General features: G+C 43.2%; 2 protein-coding genes across 2 annotated transcripts in view; one reads left to right on the top strand and one right to left on the bottom strand.

Moving 5' to 3' along the window:
- LOC309564361 (uncharacterized protein) overlaps positions 1-19,806 on the top strand; it is a 1,000,117-nt gene that overhangs the window by 214,950 nt on the left and 765,361 nt on the right. The gene's annotated exons all lie outside the window — the stretch shown is intronic.
- LOC309563363 (uncharacterized protein) lies at positions 7,930-18,148 on the bottom strand (the record flags this gene model as incomplete). The annotated part of the gene is given in 12 exon segments (XM_082267757.1): positions 7,930-8,399; positions 8,402-8,509; positions 8,594-8,765; positions 8,850-9,457; positions 9,620-9,715; positions 14,510-14,788; positions 15,747-16,202; positions 16,254-16,646; positions 16,809-16,904; positions 17,430-17,538; positions 17,660-17,757; positions 18,077-18,148. Coding segments are annotated over 12 exon segments (2,916 nt in total). The 5' UTR covers positions 18,108-18,148.

The raw sequence follows: 19,806 nt of genomic DNA on the forward strand, positions 1-19,806 counted from the left end.
ACAGATCACATTACATTGTACTGCTTGCTATAATCTGAGGCATACGTGGTAAAGGAGGGGTTATCTTAGATTGGTCTACAACTTTGTCTGCTTGCCAGTGTCTAGTCCACCTGTAGGCAGTAGTATAGCCCAACAGTATCAGAATCGGGTCACTCAATAGATAAGAAAAACTTTTTACTATAAATACAAAAAAAATTGGTTATGTGGATTGGTCTGTTTGAACTGCCTCCTCTGTTTGATTTTCCATGCTTACTATCTCCCGTGGAGGACAGTATTTTACTCCCCTTTTATAGTTTTTTTTTCTATTTTCTATGATACAGTGGTTGCATTCATTTTCTATTTTTATGTTCTTTTTCTCTTTATTTTCCCCTGGTAAATCTGCCAGTAACACAATTTCTGTCCTAGGGTGACAACGCTCACTCACTGTACTGTATCTATGGAGGAGCAGCATTGTAGCACTAGGGCAGGAAGTGTGTATGGGGCTCTCCTTATCTTCATCCCGTAGGAGGGAGGTGTCCTCTGGTTTACAAAGGTAACCTAGGCAGGGCCAGTGTTCTAAAATTTAGTCGGACCCGTGAAAATTCCGGACCCTCGTCACTTCCGGTGACGCTACGTCATAACCCAGCTGATGCGAGCCCTGGTGCGCATGCGCACAAGGCATTTTCAAGGTCCGATTAAATTCTAAGACTTACGAACAGCTGAGAGGAGGAGGGGCTGAGGTGGGACGTACACATCGCTGCGGGATAATGTTACAACACCGCCGCGTCATCGAGCAAGGAACATGTTGCAGAGCTGACTTAGAGGAGGCGAGAAGGAAGTGAATACTCATACTAAATAATAATGATAAAAAAATAATAAGAAATACTAAACATTTTTTATCATGACTATTTAGTATGAGTATTCACTTCCTTCCCGCCTCCTCTAAGTCAGCTCTGCGCGGCGGTGTTGTAACATTTCCCCGCAGCGGTGTGTGCGTCCCACCTCCTCCTCTCAGTCAGCTGTTCGTAAGTCTTAGAATTTCATCAGACCTTGAAAATGCCTTGTGCGCGTGCGCACTGGGGCTCGCAGCAGCTGGTGGTGACAGAGCATCCCCCGGAAGTGACGAGGGTCCGGAATTTTCACGGGTCCGACTAAATTTTAGAACACCAGTAAGGGTTAGTGCAGAAGAGACACTGTGTTGTTGGCTCTCAACAGGAAGTCACGATCTCACTGGATTTATAAGATCTGCAGGTATTTTATGCACTTTGTGAACAAATATAACAGATCACTTTTAATGGTATAACAGACCAAAAGGAAGCAAATACAAAAAGTTTGTCGTTAATGTTTACATATGAAAAGTATGCAAAGAGAAAATGGTTGACAGGTGGAATGTGGGCACTGAAATCTAAAGGCGCTTTTCCACTGCATGGGACGGATCGGTTTGGCACTTTTCCACTGCATGGTACAGGTTAGAACAGTTTGGTACGGTTTGGTACAGCGGTGCTTTTCCACTACATGGTATGGGCTCGGTACGGCTCGCTTAACCACTTAAGTCCCGGAAGATTTTACCCCCTTCCTGACCAGGGGGTATTTTGCGATTCGGCACTGCGTGACTTTAACGGACAATTGCGCGGTCGTGCGACGCTGTACCTAAACCAATTTGACGTCCTTTTTTTCCCACAAACACAGCTTTCTTTTGGTGGTATTTGATCACCTGTGCGATTTTTTGATCACGCGCTATAAACAAAAAAAGAGCGTCAATTTTGCAAAAATAACAATATTTTTCAAATTTTTTTATATGAAATTCCCCCCCAAAAAAAAGTAAAAATCAAAATTTTTTAAAATTTTCGGCCAATTTGTTTTATGCTACATATGTTTGGTAAAAAAAATCGCAAAAAGCGTATTTTGATTGGTTTGCGCAAAAGTTATTGCGTTTACTAACAAAGGGAAAGATTTTTGTCATTTTTGTTGTTTTTTTTTTTAACGCGTAATGGCGGCGATCTGCGATTTTTTTTGCGGTACTGCGGCGGACAGATCGGACCCTTGACTGACATTTGTGACACTTTTGGGGTTACCAGTGACATTTCTACAGTAATCAGTGCTATACATATGCACTGTTAATGTAAAAATACACTGGTTGTGAAGGGGTTAACTTTATTTGGGAGGGAGGGGCTGTGTGTATCCCTAGGGGCGTGCTTTCTACTGTGATTGGCTGTGGCTTGAGCTGTAAGGACACTGATCAACGGATCTACATACTAGATCCGTTTGATCAGTGCCTTTACAGCGAGGAGAATGACAGGTGGCTTGTTTACACAAGCTGCCTGACATTCTCCCTCTCCCCCGCCGATCGCCGAGTGACCGGCGGACATCGGGTCCGCTGGTCACACGCGCGGGGGGGTCCGTGACCACGCGGGAGCGGGAGCGCGCCTCCGGGGGCGCGCGCTCGCTCCCTAGACCCTCACAAGCTAGTGACGTAGCCCTACGTCACTTTGCCTGTGAGGGGCTGACTGCCGACGTAGATCGGCGTTAGGCAGTCGGCAAGTGGTTAAACAGTACCACCTCGGTTGAGGTTCCAAGCAGGCCGTACCGATACCATATCCCACAATCCTTTGCATGCAGCATTGATTGTTTGTCACTACAAGCCACTGATTGGTCATAGAATCGTTGTAATCCCACCCACTTAGTACTACTTTAGTGGAAAAGCAAACCAAGCAGAGTAGAGCCTATACAGTGCTGAAAGGTGCCGACTCGTACTACGCAGTGGAAAAGCAAACTGAGCCGAGCTGGGCCAAGCAGTGCCGAGTGGAGCCGAGCCGGGTGGAAAAGTGCCATAACTGGCAAGCATAGCTAGGGTGGTTCAGGAGGCTTTAAAGTTTTAGGGTGGTGTGATCAGCACATGGCTTAGGAATTGAGGCCAGCAGAGATGAGGGGTTTCATTCGTGAAGATCATCCTTTTCGTTGAAACAAACATTTCTAACTCAAATTATATGATTCTCTGTATATCAGATGTATGGAGGGAAAATAAAAATTTGTGGCTTGTCAATCAGATTTCTCATCTCTACTCAAAAGAACACAAAACTTATAATGCTCTGTTAGTATACATGATAAATATTGGTCTAATCATTGAACTGACATCACTGTAAAATAAAAATCCATTCATGGTCATTTTTTCAAGGCTTGTACAGTTTATTATACATAGATACATGGAATGATTTATCAATGATGCTGCATTGTATGCTGTAAACAATTGAGCAGATCAGCAATAAAAACAGGACAATGACAATATATGCAAATTGAAGCAAAGTCTTTTTTTTTTTTTATAAAACTTTTTCAGAACAATAATTAGCCCTCCCTACCAAGGCTTGACATGGTGTTAGGGTTTGTCGAGGGTATTCTTTCCCATGATGCCTTGCTGTAGGTCTGCTCTGTATTATTTGGCTTTATATTCTCTTCTCTGCTTCTTGCAATTCTGGTTTTACAATGTACCTGGATGGCTCAGACCTGATCTTTTAACACTAGAGTGTCCCAGAAGGTTGCAGGTAGGGTTAGGAGGGAGGTGAACTTCCGCAATAAATGCCTAGTAGTGGTAGGTTAAAGGAGCGCCCGATGACAAAAATGAGAATCCAACTTGGACCAAAAGATCGTCGTTTTAATGATAGTAACCGAACATGTTAAAGCCAACATGTTTCAGGGGAACAGAGACTCCCCCTTCTTCAGGGAGTGAACGTTGCTGTTCGGATCTAAAATTGACAGCAATAAATGCCTAGGCAGTCTTAGCAGAAGTGAGAGTGGGTACCTATCAAAACCCCAAATAAAGAAAAAAACCTCAAAAAGGGGGGGGAGTAAGTTTTAAAGCAGGACTTCCCTTTTAGGGTGAGCTGGACTTGGACTTCTTGTCCAGCTCCTGGAAAAAAATCGAGTCAGGCTGACCACTGCTAAACTGTCCGAGACACAACAGAAAGTAAGAGTTAAGCCCAGTACACACGATCAGATTATCGAACGATCTGTCGTCCGTTTTTTGTAGCACGCTAGTCTGATGTGGAAAGCGAAGAGGTTATTTTCATACGAATTTTCCCGTATGACAGAATTCTACTTCAGAAGTGATGTCATGTGTTGGATTGCTTTCTATGCGTTCTTTCGTCTCTGAGCATGCCTAGTCTTGCGCTTAGGATTTTTTTCCATCAAAATCTGTACTAATGAGACGAAAATCGGACGTTGTGTTGACGGACGACAAAAATTATATAGCCTGCACATCAGCCGAAAAGTCAGAGTCAGCTGTCGAAAGCACCATACTAACAATCCGAAAATCGGCAGATCGGTCGTCGGACGAATTTTCCCTACAGATTTTCTTATCGTGTGTACGGGCCCTAATTCTCTACAAAGTAAGGGGAATGCCCCACTTTGACGGATTTCACTGAAAAAGTGTCCTCATTGGAAGATTATCCTCACTTTTTTGTTCTGTAGGTAAAATCGAAACTTTTGGATTTCCCTTCACTTTTTTTGAAAGGTCACCAAGAACAATAGAGAGGGTAATTCTACCCTGCAGAGTCACAAAGAGCAATACAAAGCAGTATTTCTAATCCTTTCCTACTCCATCCACAACGAAAAAGAAAATGTTGGCTTTAGGAGTACTTTAACATAACAATGGCCCAAAGCCATCATTGTTTCCCTTAAAAAATCTCCTGGATTCTGGACAGTAAACCACCTAAAATTCCTTTAATCCAGTTCAATAAAGAAAGCATACAAAATGAGTAAATAAGAACAAAATGTTTGATCTTTTTCAATCTCTATACTTTTAATTGCACCTAAACATACGAGATTACATGGATTACCACCTCAGATCCTAGAAGTAATTGTAACTGCTAAAGAATGAAATACTATAAAAATCAAAAATATTTCTAATCTGAACAAGGCTGCGGCACCCCGGAAGAAGTCAACCTATGACGAAACTAGTCGGGTGGTTCCAGACGTGACGCAGCCACGCCCCCAACATTCCGTCCGAGCTTCCAGTGTATCTGCGGGACGCCGCAGCCTTGTTCATGCTGACAAATGCTGAATTGTCCTTTTATCTAGTAAGTGTAACCTTTTAATAAACAGTGTCCTTACACCAAGATGTACAGCCTGTGGTATAAAGGCGATAACTCTCCTATCATTTAACCACACGACCTCTGGAAGGCTTTACCCCCTTCATGACCAGGCCATTTTTTGCTATTCAGCACTGCGCTACTTTAACCGGTTGCCGACCACTATACCTATATACTGCGGCAGTGTGGCTCTCCCAGGCAAACCGACATAGGGCTACGTCGGTCGCGCGCCTGCAGTCAGGGGGGCTAGCGCCTGCAGTTAAGGGGGCTCCATAGGTATACGTCGGTCGCGCGCTGGCGGCTAGGGGGCAAGCGCGCGCTGCCCCGGCTCGTCAGCGGGGAAGCCGATTCACGGGGCAGGCGGCGCCGATTGCCGCCTGACCCCCACGATCGCTCCCTGCTGAGAGAGAAGGGCGGTCAGCTATTGTAAGCACAGCTGACCGTTCTTCTCCCTTCTATATAGGATCATAGGTCTCTATGGTCATTATTACAGTAACAGTGCAAATTTTTAGCACTGATTACTGTAGTAATGTCACTGGTCCCCCCAAAAGTGTCAAAAATGTCAGTCAGGGGTCCCATCTGTCCTCGGCAAAGAATCACAGATTGCTGCCATTACTAGTTTAAAAAAAGAAATAAAACAATAAAAATGACATAAATCTTTCCTGTAGTTAGTAAACGCAATGACTTTTGCGCAAACCAATCAAAATACGCTTATTGCGATTTTTTTTTTACCAAAAATATGTAGCAGAAAAAAATTGGCCTAAAATGTTAAAAAATTGTGATTTTATTATTTTAATTCTTCTCCCTTCTTTGCAGGGGGAAGAAATAGCCAGGTCGCTGTTCCTATACACACAGAGTTCTGTGTTTTTGTAAACACAGAGCTCTGTCTGTAATTGGACACAGCAAATCAGCTGATTTCAGCCAAAATGATTGGCTGAAATCTGCTGCCAAACTGATTGGACACAGCACGGGTCCACAAGAAGTGCATGTATGTGCGCCCCTCAACCCAGAAGACGTGGCGCTTTTCCACTACATGGTACGGCTCGCTTAACCACTTGCCGACCGATCACTGAGCTGGTACTGCGGCAAAGTGGCTCGTTACGTCCAGCGACGTAGACCTACGTCGCTGGACTCCTCCCCATGTGGGCGGCTCGCGCGCGCCGCCGGAGGCTCGCTCCCGCTGTATTCAGTCACAGCGGGAGTCGGGCCAGGGAAGGAGCGGCGGTGATCACCGCCGCTCTTCCCCAATCGTCGGGGAATCGAGTGTGGAGATCCGCCCGCTTGTGTAAACACAAGCGGGCTGATCTCCTAAGTGACAGGCAGTGACAGATTGCAGGATTCAGCATAGCTGAACCTGTGATCTGTCCTTGTGTCACTCAGTCACCTCCCCCCACACGTTAGTAAGCACCAGGCATACATTAACCCCTTGATCACCAATAAAAGTTAACCCCTTCCCTGCCAGTGTCATTTTTACAGTAACAGTGCATATTTATAGCACTACTTACTGTAGTAATGTCACTGGTACCCCCAAAAGTGTCAAAAATGTCAGACAAGGGTCTGATCTGTCTGCCGCAATGTCGCAGTCCCACAAAAAAAAAAAAATCGCAGATCGCCACCAGATCGCCGCCATTACTAGTTAAAAAAAAAAAAAAACAATAAAAATGACATAAATTTCCCGTAGTTAGTAGCTGCGATAACTTTTGTGCAAACCAATCAAAATACGCTTATTGCAATTTTTTTTTTTTACCAAAAATATGTAGCAGAAAACAAATTGGCCTAAAATGTTAAAAAATTTTGATTTTTTACATTTTTTTGGGGGGAATTTCATATAAAAAATTCGAAAAATATTGTTATTTTTTCAAAATTGTCGCTCTTTTTTTGTTTATAGCGCAAAAAGTAAAAATTGCATAGGTGATCAAATACCACCAAAAGAAAGCTCTGTTTGTGGGGAAAAAAGGACATACATTTAATTTGGGTACAGCATCGCACAACCGCGCAATTGTCCGTTAAAGTAACGCAGTGCCGAATCGCAAAATATGGCCTGGTCAAGGAATGGGGTAAAATCTTTCGGTCTTAAAGCGGTTAAAAATACGCTCATTGAGAATTTTTTTGTCAAAGACATGTAGCTAAATACATTTTGGCCTAAATATATGACATAAATTGAATATATTGCATATTTTTTAACTGTCAAAGTAGAAAAATATTGTTATTTTTTCAAAATTGTCACATTTTATTAATATCACAAAAAATGAAAAGCGCAGAGGTGATCAAATATCACCAAAAGAAAGCTCTGTTTGTGGTAAAAAAAAGGACGTAAATTTTGTTTGGGTACGGCGTTGCATGACCGCGCAATTGTCAGTTAAAATCGCACAGTGCCGAATCGCAAAAAGTGGCCTGGACGTAAAGCAGGAAAATCCTCCGGTGGTAAAGTGGTTAAACAGTACCACCTCAGTTGGGGTTCCAAGCGGGCCGTACCTATACCATATCCCACAATCCTTTGCATGCAGTCTTGATTGTTTGTCACTACTAGCCACTGATTGGTCAGAGAATCGTTGTAATCCCACCCACTTACTACTTTAGTGGAAAAGCAAACCGAGCCGAGTAGAGCCTATACAGTGCTGAAATGTGCCAACTCGTACCACGCTGTGGAAAAGCAAACTGAACCGAGCAGGACCAAGCAGTGCCGAGTCGAGCCGAGCCGGTACTTGCAGTGGAAAAGTGCCAAAGGTGGACCAGCAGGATATCCCATGCGAGAATGTTGGTGGATGATAAGTTTAGATTTCCTGCAAAAACATTCTCCACTCTCAGGACACACATAGGGATTCAGCCATGTGTGGATCCTCTCATGCTCAGCAAGATTGGATTTCTATGCAAAGCTTTTCCTGCAATGAGGACACGAATATGGCTTGTCTCCTGTGTGACTCCTTTCATGAGTGGCCAGGTTGGATTTCTGGGTGAAAGGTTTTCCGCACACAGAACAAGAGTATGGCTTCTCCCCAGTGTAAGCTCTCTGATGAATAGCCAAACTGGATTTCTGGCTGAAAGTTTTACTGCAGACAGAACAAGTATATGGCTTCTCTTCCGCGTGGGTTCTTTTGTGTCGGAGAAGAAAAGCTTTACAGGGAAAGTCTTTCCCGCACTGGGGACATGAATATGGCTTCTCCCCTGTATGAACCATCTTATGACAGTCTAAATTAACTTTATTTGCACAGCTTTCTACGCAGTGAAGACACAGATATTCTTTTTCACGTGTGTGAATGATTTTGTGGAGGTGCAAATGGGTTTCATCGGGGAAGCCTTTTCCACACTCAGAACACGAATATGGACGGCTTCTCTGTGACTGCGTTCATGCTTACTAACGTCGGCCCTTCGAGCAAAGCATTTTCCACATTGAAGGCAAAAATATGGCTTCACACCTGTGTGTGTTGTCCAGTGATAATCTAAAGCTGATTTTGTTGCAAAACTTTTCCCACACTCTTAGCAGGAATGAGGCTTCCGGTCCATGTGAATTATTTTGTGGCGGTCAAGACCAGCTTTATCTAGAAAGCTTTTTCGACACTGGCTGCAAGAATATGGTTTTTCCTTTGTATGAACTCTGGTGTGTTTATTAAGTTCCCCTTTCAGGACAAAGCATTTTCCACACTCCGGGCATGAAAAAGGCTTCTGACCTGTGTGTGTTATCTGATGATAAATAAGAGATGACTTGGTCACAAAGGCTTTCCCGCACTGGCAGCATATATATGGCTTCTCCTTTTTGTGAGTCCTCTCGTGTTTAACGCAGTCCACTTTCTGAGTGAAGCATCGTCCACATTCGGAACAGGAAAAAGGCTTCTCTCCCGTGTGGGTCCTCTGATGGTTAACAAGAGTGGACTTTAGTGCAAAACATCTCCCACATTCAGAACACAAGTATGGCTTCTCTCCGGTATGCAACTTTTGGTGTCGGATCAGTGGACCTTTTTCGGCAAAACATTTCCCACATTCAGAACATGAATACGGCTTCTCACCGGTGTGAAGTCTTTGATGCGTAACAAGATTGCCCTTTTGGGTAAAACATTTCCCGCAATCCAAACACAAAAAGGGCTTTACCCCAGTGTGAACTCTCTCGTGTTTGGCAAGTTCAGAATTTCTTTGGAATCTTTTCCCACACTCTGAACATGAGTAGGTTTTCCTGCCACCATGAACTGTGTGATGGATAACGGGAGCTGAATGAATAGGGGAACACCTTCCATGTGTAGAGGGATCAGATGACGGACCTGAATTGTAAAGTACCAGATGGAGATTCGGAGTAATGGGGTTTTCTCGGGGTGAATCTAATGTGATGTCATTAACTTTTCTTTGACCATCTGAAGAGATAATGGAATACTTCTCAGTGCTGTACCTTCTAAAACACCCATCTACAGAGAAAATAAAAAATGTTAATCTTTCTTTCCAAATTTTATAAGCAACTTTCCCTTAACGGGTTCTTTCAAATGAATTTTCAAGAACAGAATCCATCTACTTATTGTGCATATTATTCAAGTAATGTGTGAATATTTTCCTTATTTATTTTTACTCACCTGTGCTGATCTCTAAAGAAATTTCCTCCTCTTTAATCCTCAAACATCCTTCTTTCTCCACCTCAGGTTTGACGTCTCTCTGAGTGTCTCCGGGGTCTGTGAATAAAGATGAGAGTGAAGCCCCCTTTACTGAGATGTATGAGAGTCCCCAGAGAGTGTGTGTGGGGGGGAGACTGGTGTTGGGGCAGCCTCTAATAGAGGCTGATGGCGCCTAACTCTCCCTCTGGGCACATACTGTCTCCCTATTACTGTCTAGCGACAGAAGACAAGGGAGAAGAAAAGATTGTTGTAGTGACTGAACAAGGAAAATCTGGGACTCACACCTGAGGGACGCAACGCGTTTGGCAACAAAGTAGCTTATGTACCTTTTTCTGGCACTGAGCCAAATGCGATTTTGCAGGTTTTTTTTGTTTTGGGTGCTATTAAAAAAAATGGATTGTTGAAGTGTCTGAAAAAGGAGAATCTGGGACTCTTCTCTGGATTTAGTGATTATCGATCCCCCACTGAGATAAACGGAGTCCGCCTGACGGACTCCCTGTTTGAAAGGGGCCTTAAGGTGATAACTCTCCTATCCTTTAACCACACGACCTCCGGAAGGTTTTCCCCCCTTCATGATCAGGCCATTCTTTGCTATTCAGCACTGCGCTACTTTAACTGGCAATTGCACAGTCATGCAGCGCTGTACCCAAATTAAATTTAAATATTTTTTTTCACACAAATAGAGCTTTCATTTGGTGGTATTTGATCACAAACTGGGTTTTTATTTTGTATTATATAAATTAAAAATCTGAACATTTTGAAAACAAAATGCTATTTTCTACTTTCCGTTACACAACATATCCAGAAAAAAAAAATCAAAAATGTATTCTGCTACATGTCTTTGGTAAAAAAAAAAAAAAAATCCCAATAAGTGTATAATAATTGGTTTGTGCGAAAGTTATAGCGTCTATAAACTATGTTATATATACAGGAACTTACACAGCTATACTGTATGGGTTGTGATTAGCGACTTTTTGTGTGACTGATAGGCTAGCAGGCAATTTGGCACTAACTGACACTATCTGGGAGGGTCGATAACTGACACTGATGTCGCTAGTGCCACTAATACAGTGATCGTGATAATACCATACACTGACACTGTACTAATTACACTGGCTGGGAAGGGGTTAACACCTAGGTGCATTTAAGGGGTTAACTGTGTGTCTAACAAGTGTAATATGTGCTGTCCTTACTATCTGGTCTGGCTGTTTTTCTCCCTTCTTTGCAGGGAGAGGAAATAGCCAGGTCGCTGTTCCTATACACACACACTTATGTGTTTTTGTAAACACAGAGCTCTGTCTGTAATTGGACACAGCAAATCAGCTGATTTCAGCCAAAATGATTGGCTGAAATCTGCTGCCAAACTGATTGGACACAGCACGGGTCGACAAGAGGTGCATGCATGTGCGCCCCTCAATCCAGAAGACGTGGCAACGTACAGGTACATTGTCCAGCCTGCCTGTGCTGCCCATCCGCAGTAAATCTACCGCAGGTAGGCAGAAAGTAGTTAAAGAGGTTGTAAACCCATATTACTTTATTTTTTGCAACCTGTAAGAGAAACACATAATGAGCTAGTATGCATCGCATACTAGCTCATTATGAAATACTTACCTTAGAATGAGCCCCCGCCGTGCCGCCCGCTCACCTGTATGACGGGCGACATGTCCAGTCGCCCGTCTTTCCGGGATCGCGGAATCCGGCCATCTGATTGGCCGGAGCCGCGGTGACGTCACTCCCGCGTACGCGCGCGGGAGCTGACCGGCACGGGGCTCTGAAGAAACGGTACCAGCGGCTGTTCCTACAGAGCGCATGCGTCAGTGACGTCACTGGCTGCATGTAAGGTAAATATCTCCTAAACGGTACATGTTTAGGAGATATTTACAGTACCTATAGGTAAGCCTTATCATAGGCTTACCTATAGGTAAAAGTGTCAGACGAGGGTTTACTTCCTCTTTAAAGGTATCTTCAACTGCTTCCTGCCTGCGATATATCCAGGCGTGCATGGACATCCTTCAGTGGGTGCGCACTGTTTGTCGAGTCCATCAGACTCGGCAGATCACAGATCGGGATAAAGGGTCAATCGCAGTGGCCCTATACCACATGATCAGCTGTCAGCCAATGACAGCTGATCACAGGATGTAAACACAAGCCGGCCCCTGTTACAGGGACATCGGCTCCAACAGTGCCACCTATCAGTGTCTCATCATCAATGTCACCTATCAGTGCTACCTATCAGAGCCCATCAGTGCCACCTATCAGTGCAGCCTCATTAGTGCCCACCAGTGCCGTCTCATCAGTGCAGCCTCACCAGCGCACATAAGTGAAGAAGAAAAATTACCTTTTTGCTAAATTTTATAACTATGAAAAATGTTTTGTTTTTCAAAATTTTCTTTATTTTTTTGTTTGTTTAGCAAAACATAAAAAACTCGGTGATTAAATAAAACCCAAAAGAGAGCTCTACTTGTGTGAAAGAAAACTTTGTTTGGGTGCAGTATTGCCTGACCCCCTAAAAAAACTATACCCCAATTGTCATTCAAAGTGTGACAGTGCTGAAAGCTGAAAATTGGCCTGGGTAGGAAGAGGGTGAAAATGCCCAGTAGGCAGGTTGTTAATTATTGTTAATATTGGGAGCATAGCCATATTTAGTCCTTTTAAATGCTAAAGAGAAGTAATAGCAAACACAGCCCTCTGTCCACAAGTCAATGATTCCAATACCTTCAAAAGTGGTAGAGAGATGACTAAGAACCTTCTGACATCCCCGTCTAAGAAAAGCTGCTCTACAGCAACCGCTGCGTGTTAAGAAGCAAGCAATAACTGTGCAGGATCATTGTGCAACCTGTTCTTTTTTTCTTGGGTGTCCAGAAGCTCCTCTTTGATCTGAAAGTCTACATTTAGAGACATGTCACTAGTGGGACTTTTCCACTGCATGATACCGCATGCTACGGGTTAGAACGGTTCGGTACGGTTTGGTACAGTGGCGCTTTTCCATTAAATGGTACGGCTCGCTTAACCACTTGCCGACCGCTCACTGAGCTGGTACTGCGGCAAAGTGTCTCGTTATCGTCCAGCGACCTAGACCTACATCGCTGGACTCCTCCCCTCGTTGGCGGCGCGCGGGCGCCGCCGGAGGCTCGCTCCCGCTGTATTCAGTTACAGCGGGAGTCGGGCCAGGGGAGGAGCGGCGGTGATCACCGCCGCTCTTCCCCGATCCTCGGGGATCGAGTGTGGAGATCCGCCCGCTTGTGTAAACAAAGCGGGCGGATCTCCTAAGTGATTGGCAGGGACAGATTGCAGGATTCAGCATAGCTGAGCATGCGATCTGTGCCTGTGTCACACAGTCCCCTCCCCCCACACACGTCAGTAAGCACCAGGCATACATTAACCCCTTGATCACCAATAAAAGTTAACCCCTTCCCTGCCAGTGTCATTTTTACAGTAACCATGCATATTTATAGCACTGATTACTGTAGTAATGTCACTGGTACCCCCAAAAGTGTCAAAAATGTCAGTCAAAGGTCCGATCTGTCCGCCGCAATGTCGCAGTCCCACAAAAAAAAAAAAAAAATCGCAGATCGCCACCAGATCGCCGCCATTACTAGTTAAAAAAAAAACAATAAAAATGACATAAGTTTCCCGTAGTTAGTAGCTGCGATAACTTTTGCGCAAACCAATCAAAATACGCTTATTGCGATTTTTTTTTACCAAAAATATGTAGCAGAAAACAAAATTAGCCTAAAATGTTAAAACATTTTGATTTTTACATTTTTTTGGGGGGGAATTTCATATAAAAAAAAAATGTGAAAAATATCGTTATTTTTTCAAAATTGTCGCTCTTTTTTTTGTTTATAGCGCAAAAAGTAAAAATCGCACAGGTGATCAAATACCACCAAAAGAAAGCTCTGTTTGTGGGGAAAAAAGGACATACATTTAATTTGGGTACAGCGTCGCACGACCGCGCAATTGTCCGTTAAAATAACGCAGTGCCGAATCGCAAAATATGGCCTGGTCAAGGAATGGGGTAAAATCTTCCGGTCTTAAAGCGGTTAAAAATACGCTCATTGAGAATTTTTTTTTGTCAAAGACATGTAGCTAAATACATTTTGGCCTAAATATATGACAAAAATTGAATATATTGGATATTTTTTAACTGTCAAAGTAGAAAAATATTGTTATTTTTTCAAAATTGACGCATTTTTTTATTAATATCGCAAAAAATGAAAAGCGCAGAGGTGATCAAATACCACCAAAAGAAAGCTCTGTTTGTGGGAAAAAAAGGACGTAAATTTAGTTTGGGTACGGCGTTGCATGACCGCGCAATTGTCAGTTAAAATCGCACAGTGCCGAATCGCAAAAAGTGGTCTGGACGTAAAGCAGGAAAATCCTCCGGTGGTAAAGTGGTTAAACAGTACCACCTCGGTTGGGGTTCCAAGCGGGCCGTACCTATACCATATCTCCCAATCCTTTGCATGCAGCCTTGATTGTTTGTCACTACTAGCCACTGATTGGTCAGAGAATCGTTGTAATCCCACCCACTTACTACTTTAGTGGAAAAGCAAACCGAGCCGAGTAGAGCCTATACAGTGCTGAAACATGCCGACTCGGACCACGCTGTGGAAAAGCAAACTGAGCCGAGCAGGGCCAAGCAGTGCCGAGTCGAGCCGAGCCGGTACTTGCAGTGGAAAAGTGCCAAAGGTGGACCAGCAGTATATCCCATGCGAGAATGTTGGTGGATGATAAGTTTAGATTTCCTGCCAAAACTTTCTCCACACTCAGGACACACATAGGGATTCAGCCCTGTGTGGATCCTCTCGTGCTCAGCAAGATTGGATTTCTATGCAAAGCTTTTCCTGCAATGAGGACACGAATATGGCTTGTCTCCTGTGTGACTCCTTTCATGAGTGGCCAGGTTGGATTTCTGGGTGAAAGGTTTTCCGCACACAGAACACGAGTATGGCTTCTCCCCAGTGTAAGCTCTCTGATGAATAGCCAAACTGGATTTCTGGCTGAAAGTTTTACTGCAGACAGAACAAGTATATGGCTTCTCTTCCGCGTGGGTTCTTTTGTGTCGGAGAAGAAAAGCTTTACAGGGAAAGTCTTTCCCGCACTGGGGACATGAATATGGCTTCTCCCCTGTATGAACCATCTTATGACAGTCTAAATTAACTTTATTTGCACAGCTTTCTGCGCAGTGAAGACACAGATATTCTTTTTCACGTGTGTAAATGATTTTGTGGAGGTGCAAATGGGTTTCATTGGGGAAGCCTTTTCCACACTCAGAACACGAATATGGACGGGCTTCTCTGTGACTGCGTTCATGCTTACTAACGTCGGCCCTCCGAGCCAGTGTTAATTTCATCGACTAAAACGTTTTCGTCGACGAAACTAACACAATTTTAGTCGACTAAAATACGACTAAAACTAAAAAATTCAGATGACTAAAATACGACTAAAACTAAAATCGCATTTTAGTCTTAAGACTAAAATACGACTTAAACTAAAATGGCATTTTAGTCAAAAGACTAGAACTAAAACGAAATCGAAATTTGCTGCCAAAATTAACACTGGTGCATGCTCAAAGCTTAAAACCATAAATAATAACATATTAGATTTTTCACTCCAGGACCAGCAGTAGTATATAATGAGTTTGGAAATTGTAGAGAAATGCTTAAATAATGCATTACAAATTGCAATTGAACTACACCCATTCGACTATAGATGACTCAAATGAGTTTTAGTCGACTAAAAAGTAGGACGTTTTAGTCGACTAAAATGTACTGGAGTTTTAGTCGACTAAAATGTACTGGAGTTTTAGTCGACTAAAATGTACTGGAGTTTTAGTCGACTAAATACGACTAAAACTAAAACACTAGCAGAAGACTAAAATGGGACTAAAACTAAAATGCCATTTTAGTCCTAAGACTAAAACTAAATTTAAATTTGCTGCCAAAATTAACACTGCTCCGAGCAAAGCATTTTCCACACTGAAGGCACAAATATGGCTTAACACCTGTGTGAGTTGTCCAGTGATAATCTAAAGTTGATTTTGTTGCAAACCTTTTCCCACACTCTTAGCAGGAATGAGGCTTACGGTCCATGTGAATTATTTTGTGGCGGTCAAGACCGGCTTTATCTAGAAAGCTTTTTCGACACTGGCTGCAAGAATATGGTTTTTCCTTCGTATGAACTCTGGTGTGTTTATTAAGTTCCCCTTTCAGGACAAAGCATTTTCCACACTCCGGGCATGAAAAAGGCTTCTGACCTGTGTGTGTTATCTGATGATAAATAAGAGATGACTTGGTCACAAAGGCTTTCCCGCACTGGCAGCATATATATGGCTTCTCCTTTTTGTGAGTCCTCTCGTGTTTAACGCAGTCCACTTTCTGAGTGAAGCATCGTCCACATTCGGAACAGGAAAAAGGCTTCTCTCCCGTGTGGGTCCTCTGATGGTTAACAAGAGTGGACTTTAGTGCAAAACATCTCCCACATTCAGAACACAAGTATGGCTTCTCTCCGGTATGCAACTTTTGGTGTCGGATCAGTGGACCTTTTTCGGCAAAACATTTCCCACATTCAGAACATGAATACGGCTTCTCACCGGTGTGAAGTCTTTGATGCGTAACAAGATTGCTCTTTTGGGTAAAACATTTCCCGCAATCCAAACACAAAAAGGGCTTTACCCCAGTGTGAACTCTCTCGTGTTTGGCAAGTTCAGAATTTCTTTGGAATCTTTTCCCACACTCTGAACATGAGTAGGTTTTCCTGCCACCATGAACTGTGTGATGGATAACGGGAGCTGAATGAATAGGGGAACACCTTCCATGTGTAGAGGGATCAGATGACGGACCTGAATTGTAAAGTACCAGATGGAGATTCAGAGTAATGGAGTTTTCTCGGGGTGAATCTAATGTGATGTTATCATTATCTTTTCTTTGACCATCTGAAGAGATAATGGAATACTTCTCAGTGCTGTACCTTCTAAAACGCCCATCTACAGAGAAAATAAAAAATGTTAATCTTTCTTTCCAAATTTTATAAGCAACTTTCCCTTAACCGGTTCTTTCAAATGATTCTTCAAGAACAGAATCCATCTACTTATTGTTCATATTATTCAAGTAATGTGTGAATATTTTCCTTATTTATTTTTACTCACCTGTGCTGATCTCTATAGAAATTTCCTCCTCTTTAATCCTCAAACATCCTTCTTTCTCCACCTCAGGTTTGACGTCTCTCTGAGTGTCTCCGGGGTCTGTGAATAAAGATGAGAGTGAAGCCCCCTGTACTGAGATGTATGAGAGACCCCAGAGAGTGTGTGTGGGGGGGAGACTGGTGTTGGGGCAGCCTCTAATAGAGGCTGATGGCGCCTAACACTCCCTCTGGGCACATACTGTCTCTCTATTACTGTCTAGTGACATGTATGAGAGACCCCAGAGAGTGTGTGTGGGGGGAGACTGGTGTTGGGGCAGCCTCTAATAGAGGCTGTTGGCGCCTAACTCTCCCTCTGGGCACATACTGTCTCCCTATTACTGTCTACTGACAGAAGAGGGGGGACAAGAAAAGATTGTTATAGTGACCTGAACAAGGAAAATCTGGGACTCACACCTGAGGGACGCAACGCGTTTGGCAACAAAGTAGCTTATGTACCTTTTTCTGGCACTGAGCCAAATGCGAATTTGCAGGTTTTTTTGTTTTGGGTGCTATTAAAAAAAATGGATTGTTGAAGTGTCTGAAAAAGGAGAATCTGGGAATCTTCTCTGGATTTAGTGTTTATTACCTGTGCTGATCTCTAGAGGGATTTCCTCCTCCTTACACATCTCATCACGCCTCATATCTGTCTCTTCCTTGTCTTCTTCTTTTACTTCAACTTTTATAAAATTGTTATCCTTAAGAAAATAAACATACAGAGAATACTTCTAGAAACATAGAAATAGTTTAAATATCTAATGTTTTCTCTGTTATATCTCATTGATAAATTATCATTATTTGCCCCTTGTGGTTATCTACCTGATCCTCCTGAGGGATCTCCTGATGTTCCTGTGTGGAGTCCCGGGAATACAGAGGACGGGGACATCTCTCTGGGGGATTTCTGTTACTGGATCCATCTGTAGGAAACACACACACTGACTGAATACATTGTTTCTATATCTTTATATCAGAGGATGTGTGTATCTAGGGGGTTCCTCAATACAAGAAATGAATGTCTCCTGTTACCCGGTGATGTGAGGGGCGGCCGCCTCTCCATCATGACGTCCTTCTACAGATCCTTGTGTCCTTCTATATACTGTATTCCAACTCCTCCATGAAGAAATAGACAGTGACAATCTGACAGCTTATAGGAATCGGACATCCTATGTTCTTATATTAGAGGATGTGTGTATTCTAGGTGGATCCTAAATACCAGAAATTAAAGTCTCCTCTTACCCGGTGATGTGAGGGGCGGCCGCTTCTCCATTATAACGTCCTTCTACAGATCCTTGTGTCCTTCTAAATTCTTAAAAACAGAATAAAGTTGGATAAGATGTAAAACTTTCCACTACATCAGCACACTTTGTTGGTGCCTCTATAAAGGGTAGTACTGATCATAATGTTCCATTTTCCTTACAATACAGAAACAATATGAATAAATAATACAGCCGAACCATACATGTCAAGATTTTACTACAAGTCCTTCACACGTCTTCACCACAACCAATCATTTTCCTCATGAATAGGCGTACTTCTAAAACACATATGCTGCATTGAAGTGTAATTGGACAAATAAAATTTTCCAAATATAATGTCTAACACTCCAACCCCCGTACATTCAAAGCCTTAAAGCAGGGGACCCCAACCCCAGGACCGCAGACTGATCCGTGGCATGTTGGGGGCCGGGCCATTCGGCAGAAGGTAGGCAGCAATTAAGGCTCGATCTTCATTGGCGGCCACTTGCATTGCTTGCTCTTGTCGTCAGCGGGGACCTTCTGTGGTCTGCGGGTGGGGTTCTGACTCCTTGTGTGGGTCTAGTGCACTGCCACCCTCCCACCACCAGAGGGCACCCACTCCCCTTCGCAAAGCAATACGACTCCCTCCCTCTCTGTGGTGATGTCACTCAGTGTGTGTGTGTAAAATACAGAATCTCACAAAAGTGAGTACACCCCTCACATCTTTTCATGTGACAACACTGAAGAAATGACACTTTGCTACAATGTAAAGTAGTGAGTGTACAGCTTGTATAACAGTGTAAATTTTCTGTCCCCTCAAAATAACTCAACACACAGCCATTAATAAAACCGCTGGAAACAAAAGTGAGTACACCCCTAAGGGAAAAATGTCCAAATTGGGCCCAAAGTGTCAATATTTTGTGTGGCCACCATTATTTTCGAGCACTGCCTTAACCCTCTTGGGCATGGAGTTCACCAGAGCTTCACAGGTTGCCACTGGAGTCCTCTTCCCCTCCTCCATGATGACATCACAGAGCTGGTGGATGTTAGAGACCTTGCGCTCCTCCACCTTCTGTTTGAGGATGCCCCACAGATGCTCAATAGGGTTTAGGTCTAGAGACATGCTTGGCCAGTCCATCACCTTTACCCTCAGCTTCTTTAACAAGGCAGTGGTTGTCTTGGAGGTGTGTTTGGGATCCTTGTCATGTTGGAATACTGCCCTGGGGCCCAGTCTACGAAGGGAGGGGAATCATGCTCTGCTTCAGTGTATCAAAGTACATGCTGGCATTCATGGTTCCCTTAACCACTTTACAACCGGAGGATTTTGCTGTCTTCCGTCCAGGCCACTTTTTGCGATTCGGCGCTGTGCGACTTCAACTGACAATTGCGCGGTCGTGCGACGCCGTACCCAAACGAAATTTACGTCCTTTTTTTCCCACAAACAGAGCTTTCTTTTGGTGGTATTTGATCACCTGTGCGATTTTTACTTTTTGCGCTATAAACAAAAAAAGAGCATTTATTTTGAAAAAATAACAATATTTTTAACATTTTTTTATATGAAATTCCCCCCAAAAAAGATGTAAAAACCAATTTTTTTAAAAGTTTTTGGCCAATTTGTTTTCTGCTACATATGTTTGGTAAAAAAAATCGCAATAAGCGTATTTTGATTGGTTTGCGCAAAAGTTATTGCGTTTACTAACAAAGGGAAAGATTTCTGTCATTTTTGGTGTT

The sequence above is a fragment of the Pelophylax lessonae genome (genome assembly GCF_965119305.1).
Source record: "Pelophylax lessonae genome assembly, chromosome: 9".
NCBI lineage: Eukaryota > Metazoa > Chordata > Amphibia > Anura > Ranidae > Pelophylax > Pelophylax lessonae.